Source organism: Canis lupus, chromosome 4 (genome assembly GCF_011100685.1).
Source record: "Canis lupus familiaris isolate Mischka breed German Shepherd chromosome 4, alternate assembly UU_Cfam_GSD_1.0, whole genome shotgun sequence".
In the NCBI taxonomy this organism is placed as follows: domain Eukaryota; kingdom Metazoa; phylum Chordata; class Mammalia; order Carnivora; family Canidae; genus Canis; species Canis lupus.
In genome coordinates, this window is record NC_049225.1 from 4,177,862 (window position 1) to 4,189,875 (window position 12,014).

A 12,014-nucleotide genomic window follows, 5' to 3' on the forward strand; every position below is an offset into this window, starting at 1 on the left:
GAACTGGAGAATTCTAGGGCAGAAGATTAATAAGACTAAAGAGTCTGGAGGAAGAAGAGAAATAGAATGCGGTCTCTTCTTCCTCCACCATCAAGTAGGTTCAAAAAAAGACCATCTCTAGGGAAGGAGAAACAGCTATTGTTAAGACAAAGCAGTGACTTTAAATCACATTTGCTTTAGTTTAGCCTAACCCATGAAAAATCTGTGCTGTTGCCTTCTGGGTAGTGTGGGAACTTGCCAAATACATCTATAGTGCTTAGACCTACAGAGCCCAATGTTTTCTGTCTCATTCTGCATTAAGTTACCATATTCATAACTCCATTCTAAAGTCAGAATCTTATTTTTTGTCTTCTGGTGAGAGAATCCTTGATTTAATCATTTTAAATTATTCCTTGATTATTTTTAATGTCCTTGAACTTTAACTTTAAAAATAAGCCTGTATATTGAATATTCTTGATTCAGTATTTCCATTAGCTAAATGGATGTGATTTCTTTTCAATATTTTTCTGAATAGGTTTGTGTCTGGAAAAGAGAGTCTTCTATAAGCTTATATCGGGACTTCATGCTAGTATCAATTTACATCTATGTGCAAATTATCTTTTGGAAGGTAATCACATTTTTACATAGAAATCTTGCCTTTTTTAGTTCAAAAATCATTGGGGGGGATATACATTCTCCATAAAGAAAAAAATCCTATTTATTGAAGCTGTATTATATATTTCTCTTTCTCTTTAGAAACCTGGGGTAAACCTAGTTGGGGACCTAATATGAAAGAATTTAAACGCCGCTTTGATCCTGTGGAAACTAAAGGAGAAGGTCCAAGAAGGCTTAAGAATCTGTACTTTTTATACTTAATTGAACTTCGAGCTTTATCAAAGGTGGCCCCATATTTTGAACGCTCAATTGTCGATCTTTACACTGGAAATGTAGAAGAAGATGCTGACACAAAAACCCTTCTACTGAATATCTTCCAAGATACAAAGTAAGAATTGAGTATCAATGCTCTGAAATTCTGCATTCTGAGTATGAATGAGGTAGTGCTTAAAATATAGGAGAAACTGACTCTAAAAGTTAGGAAGAAGTGTTAGAACTGAGAAGGAACATGGTCAGTAGAACAGCTTAGTCACACTTGAGAATAGGCTCTATTTTCAATCATAACTTTGAATTTTATGTAGTATCAAAGCTTAATGCTATTTTATTTTATTTTAAAGATTTATTTATTTGAAAGAGAGAGCAATTGTGAAGGAAGGGACAGGTGGAGAGGGAAAGAGAGAGAGTCTTAAGCAGATTCCAGGCAGATTGTAGAGTCCAATATAGGTCTCAATCCCATGGCCCCAAGATCATGACCTGAGCCAAAACCAAGAGTTGCACGCTTAAGCCAGTGTGCCACCCAGGCGCCCCAAAGTTTAATGCTGTTTTAATGGGTTTTTGTTTTTTTTTACCAGTTTTGTATTCTTTCAGTTGCTATTTAAATTCAGATAGTGCTATAAATGTGTTCTCATGAAAGTAGATACCTAAGGGCTACCCAGCTTTACCTTCTAGAACATAACCTTTTTAAAAAAAATGTTGGGTCTCTAAAATTTGAGTTTACTGATGGTTAAAATGAGCATGAACCATGGATTAAGAAGTATTTAAAGTATGCATTAAAGTTCAAAACCTCTTAACAGTGTTGTATATTTTTCACATTTTTTAAGTTAAAATTTTAGATTATTTTTATCATGTAATTTGTTTAAAACATCACAGTCTTACAAATTACAAAGCCATTTTTTATGTTGCATTACTCTTTTATTGAGTAGTTTACAAGTGAACTGTGCCTCCTTCATGTGTTATTAAACTTCACACACGAGTAAATAATGAATTGTAAATATTTGTGGGGATAGAAAATTCAGCCAGAGCTCTTCTACACAGTGCTTAACTTTAACATCTGTAACTTGTAGTGTTTTCATTTCTTCAGGTCCTTTCCCATGCATTTTGACGAGAAATCCATGTTTGCAGGTGACAAAAAGGGGGCCAAGTCATTAAAGGTAAAATGTCCTTAATTGGGGAGTAGGATGGGAAGCAATTTACTGACTGTGTTTAAATCCTGTCCATCTCACCTCTTCTTTTTCACTCCTGCATTGTGTTGAAGTTCGTTTGACTGGATTCTACTATAAATGGCACGGAAAGCCCCTTCTCCATACTTTTCACTTCCTTCCTCCTTTCTAATATGGCCAACTTTGAAGCCTCAGTTGTTAACTGACTAATGTGTATGGTGCCTTTGTAAATGTCTTTTAAAATTCTTATTTTGAGAGAAAGTTTTTTACTTTAAAGTCACTGGGTTGTTTTGGTTTTGAAAATCATAAACCATTTGCCACTTTGAAGGCAATAAGTATTATATTTTTCTAAGGTTTATTTTATGGAATATTTTATGGAATGTTCCAGTTTCTGGAACTATTATGTTTTTGTCCTTACACACTGACAAAAGGCAAAAATTATCCGTTACCCTGTGATAATCAGAGAATGTATTTTAGGAACATTATCAGACTTCATGTTGGGAGCTCTGTTTTCATTTGCTTACAGCATATTAAGGAATACATTGTACCCTTAAAATGTTCATAGAAGTATTTGAAACCGATTGTCAAATAGTGTTCTAATACAGCTCCACAGTCCTTGATATGCAATTCTGAAACCCAAGAAGCTCCAAAAACTGAAACACTGTTCTTAAGTTTGGTGCAGATTAATTTGTTAGCAAAACCTGACGTGAACTGACCTAAGAGTATTTATAGTGCTTTTTTGAAGAAAAAACAAAAACAAAAAAAAACTGCTTTGTTTGAGTATCCTTACACATTGCTACAGAACTATTAATGTATTTGATTACTAGGTGTTGCCACACACTCTGGTGGAGTGTCTCATAATAAATAATGTACATACTATATTTCTGAAATTTGGAATTCTGAAACACATTTGGCCCTGAATGTGGATGTATTACAAGAACTAATAAATGAGCACTGAGTGATTCTCCATTAGTAAGAGTCTCTTGGTGCTTCTGAAATGAACTAATAACTTAGTCACAACTGTATTTTAGTTTTGGAAGGTTGTTTTGTGTTTTATGATTATTTTAGGGGTATACTGTTATTGTGGTATTTACTATAATGCTAATTTGTTTTTGTCATGCCTCCTATTTTTTAAGTACTTATACAAATATACTTTTGGACAACTCTGTTGTTCTTTTTGTGGAGGAGGAAGGTGAGAGTGAGAAAAGAACTAGTCATCAGTGAATTGCTGGAAATTGTGTTTGCTGTTTTTCAAAGATGTATAAGGGGGAGCTTAGGTCCATCTTTCCATCTCCTCCCAAGAAAATGAATTACATGAGAATGGAGAGCAAAGGACTTTTGTATTCTTTAGATTGTCCTTGAGCCAGGATACTGTTTATTTGGAACCTTTGGAAAGTAGCCAGGCAGGGCTTCTGGTGGCCAGAGTTTTCAGGCTGCTTTCCTCTAGCTTCATGCAATAAAATGTTTACCTCGGTACAATAAAATGAAATTTATTTTTTCTGTTTGCCACATGAAAAAGATGAGGAAACTCTCTTAATGACTGTTAGCCTCAGAGACTGGCCTTAGAGTCCTAGGAACCATGGCCAGATAGATGCTCACTGGCAGAATAACCCTCCTATGCAGGGAGCAGTACAAGGTTGCAGTCAGCCAACATCCCCCAAAAAGCTGCCTGGCAAATGTGCGGGACTGTGAGACAATACCCCTCAGACAGCCGTGTCATCATTGGTGCTGATGGAGCACCTGTTACAGTGTGTGGGTACTAAGGAAAAAGATGGAAATTGATCATTGGTCTGAGACCACCTTTTTGATTTGGACTCAACACAAGCAATACATGAAAAATAAACCAAACATAATATAGTTATATTTACTGCTGGCTGTATGCAGATATCAAATGGAGGGAGCAGTTAAGTTCCTTAAAAGTAAAAACCATGTATCACTTACTTTTGTTCCTCCCATAGTGCTTGTGTTGGTGCTTTGCATAGAGTAGCACCTAATAAAAAGTTGGTTGAATTACTGTGTGGAAGGAATTTTATAAATTTCCATGGTTGTTTTAGGTGCCATGTTATGCCATACAAATCCAACTGTTTTTCTTCTTTATTGTTGAAAAATACAACTCATTCATTAATAAGCTTCAGAACCTTTATTTCTTATAATTCATACAAATGCAGTTTAATTTTTAAACCTTTAATGAGAGCAAAAATATTTTCTGCATGTTAGGAGGAATTCCGCTTACATTTCAAGAATATCTCCCGTATAATGGACTGTGTTGGATGTGACAAATGCAGATTATGGGGGAAATTGCAGGTTTGTGTTTTGTCTTCTGTTTTAAAACGGTTACTAACCTTAAATTTTCCTACTGGGAAGTTGCAAGTTTTTATTACAGTGCCCCCATTGTTCATTGAAATAGAGGATCTGAAGTGTGGTTTCTCTGCTTTATTGATGAAAAAGATGAATATAAGAATGTTTTTCCCATTCTATGTTAATGACTTTGGTTTTATGGTATCTGTTTCTGTTGGTACAGTCAGATTCATTTCTGAGGTTGGTAGTTATAAATAGTATGTTAGTATTTTGTAGACCCATATAAAAATAAAATATGATATAAAAAGGCTTAATTGTCAAACTTCAGCCACTGAATTTGTTTCAGTGATCAAAAGAAGGCCACCTAGTCACAAAAAAGAAAAGCTTGCCAAGCAGGCCCATTTCTCTCTCTATATATTCAGTATAAAAAGGATTGTTTGATATTTTATCATATTTTTTTTCAAAGATGAGAGTAAGTCAGAAAATCAGAAGACAATTTTTTAAAGGAAACTACATTTCAGGTGTTTTTCTCTAGTTCTAATGATAAATTTTTAAGTGTAGTTATCAATAATTTTTTTTCATTAATAATTTCTAAGTTTTGAATTGCTAGGGTCTGTAAAGAATGCTTTTGAGGCCATGTATTGAACATTGTAATCCTCATGTGATATTTTCCTACTGGGTTAGGAAAAGGCATTTTAGTAATTTATGTCCAAAAGGTGTTAAATAAACTATTCGGATTCATTAGCAGTTAAGATAAATTTGTCATATGCATAATGTATGAGGAAGTATAAACAATATTTTGCAGTTTAACATTTTGGCAAAAAGTTCAGTTTGTATGAATTTCTTAACTCTCATCACAGCAACTGTGTATTCCTTTTAACCATTATAGTGATTGTTATTACAGGAATTTTAATTGTTATGTGTATCACTATTTTCTTTAGACTCAGGGTTTAGGAACTGCCCTGAAGATACTATTCTCTGAAAAAGAAATCCAGAAGCTTCCAGAGAACAGCCCATCTAAAGGCTTCCAACTCACTCGACAGGAAATAGTTGCTCTTTTAAATGCTTTTGGAAGGTAAGAACAGTTTTCACAGTGAAGACTTGTTGGGTTTTGCTGGTTTCAGCAAACTTCAAAGATCATCTTCTCTGCTAAAGTGGTTTGTTTTGCTTTCTTTGGTTGACAAAGAGAAAATATTATATACTGTCATATATCTATATCCTCACAAGCCTGTGTCTCAGCAGGTCACAGGAAAAATTAATAGTGTCAGATTGCCAGTGTTTCTTTTTGCCTTCTCAGTTTTTGTGGGGAAAGTATTCTAATATTGTCTTCAGCTGGCTTTGCTTGGCCAAGTACAATCGCAGGAGTGAGGAAGGAAAGGAAGGCTTGGTTGAGATGGTGATGAAAGAAAAAGAGTATAAACCTTTCACTGCTTTTCTTTTTTTAAAGATTTTATTTATTTGAGGGAGACAGAACATGCGTGTGTAGGAGCAAGGGGAGGGATAGATGGGGAGGGTGAGAGAGCATCTGAAGCAGACTTTCCACTGAGCATGGAGCCCAACATAGGACTCGATCCCATGACCTGAGATCATGACCTGAGCCAAAAATAAGAGTTGGAAGCTTAACTCACTGAGCCACCCAGGCACCCTTGCTTTTTATTTCTTAAGGTGAAGAGGCATTTTCCTTGCATTCATTCTTACCCCATTCTTCCCTGCATAAACCTATAGTTTGCATTTGGCTTATGCCACAGATTGTTTCAAACATAATTTGAATTTTCCTACAGAGATGCATGTGGTACCAACTAACTGAGGAATACAGAACAGAAGGGAAAGAATTCTAGAAAATAAGGGAAAATAAAACTGTGCTGCCCTAGAAAATCCAAAGTCAAGTCAAGGAAGAACTGTTTTAAAAAGAAGGGAGCCAAGTGATATAGAGATTAGGAGACAAAGAGGATCTATGGAGGAGAAGCGGGTGAGGGGGACAGGATAAATGGGTAATGGACATTAAGGAGGGCACGAGATGTAATGAGGACTGCGTATATAAGACTGATGAATCACTGATCTCTGCCTCTGAAACCAATAATACATTTTATGTTAATTAATTGAATTAAAATAAGATTAAAAAACAACAAAATAAATCCTTTGTGCCAGAGAGATGCCCTCTACCATGAGGATCACAAAGTCAGTCTTAAGGTTTGACATCCTCAGAAAAAAAAAAAAGGGGGGAGCCAAGAGATGTAGAGATTACTTCTAATTTTTCTTAACATTTTTAAGTTAAAAAGGGTCAGTTAAATTAAAAATAAGTTGTTCCTTCCCCATCTTAGGAGATTTCACCTGTCGTTCTCATGTATTTACAGATGACTATGGAGGTTGGGATTTCAAGTGGAATTTATTTAAATGAGGAATTTAGTTCACCCACTTATGAGGCCTACAAATAAGATACAGGAGAAACTGAATTAAATTTATTTAAATGAAAAATATTTTAATTTACACATTTTAAATCCAAATAAAATTAAATTGAGGGAAGAAAACACATGTTAACTCCTCAAAATTTCTCTGAGTCTCAAAGAGAATTTCTGTAAATGCAACCCTGCCAGCTTCAGTTTTCTGTCTAGAGCCTGGTATTTCCTTTTACTGTTCTTTAAAGAGAACTGGATTCAGGGCCAGCGGTCCCAGGGCTCTAGAATCTCAGGCCTGCTGTATACCACCCACAGGAGCTCCGGCAGCTCAGTCTGCTCTCCCAGCTGGCTTCCTTTCTCTGTGAAATGAGGGCAGTAAAAGCCCTTCTCTCAGAATTCACATGAAGATGACATGAGATTACACATGACTGTACTTGTTAGACTACAACATGCTCCCTGAAATCCCTGGAAGCTGGTGCTGATGGTTTACAAACCATTGGATATTTAGCGCTCTTATGTTTCAGGACTTTAAAAATTGTCTGTTTCTGACAAAACTAGGTGTGGGAAACTGTTCTCCTCCTAAGGGTAGTGACACCTGGGGTGGGATGCTTACACATGTAAGGATACAGCCTAATTTAATTTCCCCTCCCCCCAGGGAAAAACAAACACCAGTTTATCCATGTGCTTATTAAAGCTCTTAAAATAATCATCTTTCCCTGTTTCCCCAATTATAAAAATAATTCATGGTCATCATAAAGAATTTGGAAAAAAACATGAAAGTATAATTTAAAAAAATTAATTTAAAAATCACTACTATCCCCACTACCCAGGACTATTTCAACATTTGATATATTTTTAATATGTATTTTTCCTCTACCTATAAGTAAAATATTTCCGTGTATGCGTGTGTTTATGTATGTATGTGTTAACAAAATTGAACAGAGTTGTGTATTTTTCCTGTTCTGTTTTACCTGGTACTGTATTACAATCATTTCCCAAAATTATTAAATTTTTTTCATAAGGATTATTTTGTTTTTGGAGAAACAAAATTATATTAGTTTTAGGTGCACAACATGAAATCAAATCACAATATGATTTGATATTTCTATATATATTGCAGAACTGTCTCCACAGTAAGACTAGTTAACATCATCATCACCACACAGTTATAGAATTTTTTTTCTTGTGATAAGCTTTAAGGTTTATTTTCTTAGCAGCTTCCAGATACATAAGCATTATTTTATTTTTTATTTTTTAAATTCCAGCATAAGTAACAGAGTGTAATTTTAGATTCAGCTGTATAACATGGTGATTCAACACTTAACATATAACACCTGGGGCTCTTCAGGACAAGTCCTTCATTGGGACCTGTTTCTTACTTCCCCCACCTCCCCTCTGGGAACCAGCAGAGCGCTTTCTGTAGTTAAGAGTCTGTTTCTTGGGGCACTTGGCGGGATGAGCACTGGGGGTTATGCTATATGTTGGCAAATTGAATAAAAAAAAAAAGTCTGTCTTTTAAATATGTGCCAATATTCTGTTACAAGGACATACCACAATTTACTTAGCCACTCTCCTTTTCATCTTAGTTGACCTTCATTTTTTTAATTTATGTGGATTCTGTACATTTACTTTTTCCTTAGAGAATGTTAGTTTTTCTTTTTTTTTTTCTTTTTTTTTACAGTTTTTCTTAATTGTTAGTGGAATCTTTTCATCGTATCTTCTACCTGATTATTGGTCCATTTAAATAGTAAATTACTCTGGCTGCATTAACACATAAAATTATGTGTTGCACCTTGGCAAGTTTGTGCGTTAGTTTTTCTGAAAGAATTAGTAGTTTTATCTGAGAGCCTCTTGAATACAGTTTTATCTCAGGACACCTGGCCGCGCATCACTCTGTCATGTGATGCTAGTGGGTAGAGACATAAATGAGCATGTGTGTCAAGCCTCAATAAGTACAGCATACTCATTTAAAAATAAAAGTTTAATTGTTCAGTGTTGCTTATATTCTTTTATTGTGGATTTTGCTTTCAAATTATGGCTCATAGAGCAGTGTCAGTAATTTGAAATATGTGCACATATTAACTGTACTAATATGTTCTTTTTTCTTCCATAGGCTGTCTACAAGTATAAGAGAGTTACAAAATTTTAAAGTCTTATTACAACACAGTAGGTAATAAAGGCTTTTATATGTCTAATTAGAGACATAATCTGACTGTGTGAAGCCTGTTAGTCTTGGACATTCAGCAGAAGGAGACTAATCTTCAAAGACTTGAAGAAAGAATTCTGAACTCTTAAAGAGAAAATTCAAATGTTCACTTGAATATTTATGATTCTCAATAGATTGTCAATTAGAAATATTTATAAATGAAGTATATATACTTTTAAAACATGTAAGTTATACTAATTCTGTGTTTAATTTCATGTTTCCATCTGTTGAATATTCTGCTATTGTTTGTTTAGAATTGGTTTTTCTTAATCTGTTAGTCTTTATTTCCAGTTGTCAGACTTAAATGACCATCCTAATAAACACTGTTAGTGGTCTGTTATGGAAAGGGAGAGCTAGAGAACAAATGTTGCTTCAGGCTAGGATCAGTAACAAAAAGTTATCAGTGATTTTTCAAACATGTTCTTAGCCTTGCCTGATTCTGTATCAGTGTGAGAATGGCCCTTTCAGTGTCTAGTTACAGAAGTGACTGAAGGATTCCCAGGCCTTCACTTTGATTTCATTGGTTTTTATTTAAGATTTTTAGTTGCTGTTGTTGTTGCTGTTTTGTTTTGGTCTAAAGGCCCTGCTTCTGGAAAGGTGAATACTGTCGCCTCCACTGGCTGCCCAGCCAGATAGCCCGTGTGTGTTGTGGGCTGGCTCCAGAGGATCCTTTACTTAGAACCTCTACTGTGTATCTGTTTCTTTTGACTTTGCATTTCTTTGTCCTGGCTCCAATTTTAGGAAATTTTTGTTTACTTTGAGAAAACAAAAAAACTTCATAATTTCACCTTGGTAGTTTCACCTTGATAAAATTTGAATGGGACTATATGGATTTGTAATGCCACTTTAACACATTATATACACAAAATTTACTCTTTTAAACTGAATGTTTTTTAAAGGATTTTATTTTAGACTACAATCTATGCAATCCTCTCTCCACCTAAATTTCTCTGGCAAGTTATTTAAACAGGTAGAGGAGTTGGAGGCCCATGAAGCTTCCCCTCTGGCCCCACCATTCTTTTCATTTCGGTTCATTGTCTATAAATGGTACCTTGTGTGACTTATACCAACAGAGGACCTTCACATCCTAAGTTCATGTTCTAAAGCTGAGATTTAAACTCCTCCAATATTTAAAATATTCTTTTAAAAGCTGTTAGAGGGCGAGTGTGATTAATGTGGAAGGAGGCATATAGGAGTAACACGGGTACAAAACCTAGAGTTTCTCCTTAGACTCTTCAGTCTTTTACAAAGTAAGTGCTCTTAAACCCACATCTTACCTGCCAGAGTTTAAAATGTGTTCATCGATGATTTAGGGCATATTTTAAATCGTATTTAGTTGGCTCACCCCTCTTTTAAAAATATTTGGTCATCCCTTGGAGGAATATGGTTGAAGGGAGGAAAGCCTCACTATTCTTTTACCCAATTTCTCAGCTTTGTAACTTTGTAGGGTTTTCGTTGTTGATGGTGACTTTTTTTTTTTTTTTTTTTTTTTGGTGAAGTCGAATAAAACACACTGGCTTGATTGGAACCTCCTCTGCTTTGTCTTTTCATGTTTAGGGATAGAAGTATTGTGTGGTAGGAGAGGGGGCTTTGAGGTAAACTGGTTTAAAAAGTGAGTATCTTAAGTAATCTTGTTGGTAAATTAATAAGAATTATTCTTCATGTTCATTCAAAGTTTAACAAAATGTGAGTTTTGCGCTTTGTCTATTATTACTATAAGTTGTTCCCTCAGTTAAAAGCTATTATTTAAATTCTGTTTATTGAAGAAAATCCTTGGTCGTTTCCATTGATTGCTTTTTTCCTTGACTGTGATTTATTTCAAGCTTAGGAAAAATTGTACGTTACAGTGAGTTCTAGGAAGCTAAAAGGTTGGTATAAAAAGTTCTTTTCAAGGTTTTAACGAATTTTTGTACCACCAAGAAAATAAACAAACGAAGTATTCTTAAGCTGAAATGTATTTGATTAACTTGATTTCATCACAGATTGGATTGTGGGGGGCAGCCTACATTTTTGTGTCTGTGTGTATTTCTTCAGTGATTGTATAGGTGTAGGAATCTTTGTTGTGGGAGCTGGGTGATGCTGTATGACCTTTGTGATATAACCTGTTTTTCCAAGTCCTAGACCCTCTGTCGCACAGGGATGCTAGAGGACTGCCTGCCTTGTGAAGACGCTTGGGTGTAATTCCTCTCATGTTTTGTCTTTATCTCATTACCTAATTTAAAAGTCCAGCACTTGATAATATAACTGACAGAAATGATTGTACCAGCTGACGAAGTAATGAAAATGAAGAAAAGGAAAAGAATTCCTTCCTTCAATGGCATGAGTTTATTTTTTCCTTAAGTGGCATCTATGTAAGTTAGAAATACTATATATTAAAATTGGTAAAATTTGAATGTTTCTCCTGTGTCGATTCTTAGATTATAAAGAGGACCAGACAGAATAGTGAGTTTTCCCAGTTGTGAACTTTAAGTCAGACATGGTGATGTGGTGACATCATGAGTTTACTCAACACCCGCGGTGTCTGTCACCTGGGGGACCCTGCCATATTCTCCAGCTTTACCTGGGAGCCACTGTGACTAAGGGACAGCATTGACTTCAGCTGGAAGTTCGGGGACAGTTTACAGTAAACATCTCAGCAGTTTGCAGACTGTGGTGCCTGCAGAAACCACAGCCATTCACCGAAGCACGCAGACTGCTTACGTGGTATGATGGACGGTATCGGGTAAGACACACAGACGCACACACAGGCGGACGTGTATTCTAGTCTAATTTGATTTTGAACACCAATTCCAAATAATTTGTTGTGCCCGTCAGACTGTAGCGAATGTGAATTAAACTAAATGTCTCTGCCATCTTTCTTTCTTGTGCCCCTCCCCCCACCTTTGAACTATTTCCCTTTATGAGCTGAGGAGTTGACTTATAATTTGCAGAGAATGCAAGAAATACATAAGGAGTGTGAGCTTGTTTCTTACAATGGCAAGCATCAGCAACCACCGTATTAAGGGTTTTCCATGTATTCCTTACTCTTCACAGCAGCACTCATAGGTAGATACAATTGCCAACTCTTTTTATAAATGAGAA

At 35.5% G+C, this 12,014-nt stretch overlaps 1 protein-coding gene across 4 annotated transcripts in view; it reads left to right on the top strand.

Moving 5' to 3' along the window:
- ERO1B (endoplasmic reticulum oxidoreductase 1 beta) overlaps positions 1-11,326 on the top strand; it is a 108,125-nt gene extending 96,799 nt beyond the window's left edge. For all 4 annotated transcript variants that reach the window (XM_038533836.1, XM_038533834.1, XM_038533833.1 and 1 more), the window contains 6 exons: positions 515-607; positions 736-982; positions 1,955-2,024; positions 4,251-4,337; positions 5,273-5,406; positions 8,841-11,326. In XM_038533836.1, coding sequence (XP_038389764.1) covers positions 515-607; positions 736-982; positions 1,955-2,024; positions 4,251-4,337; positions 5,273-5,406; positions 8,841-8,901 — 692 coding nt within the window. In that variant the 3' untranslated portion in view covers positions 8,902-11,326. The remainder of the gene's footprint in view (positions 1-514; positions 608-735; positions 983-1,954; positions 2,025-4,250; positions 4,338-5,272; positions 5,407-8,840) is intronic.
- Positions 11,327-12,014: the final 688 nt, after the last annotated feature.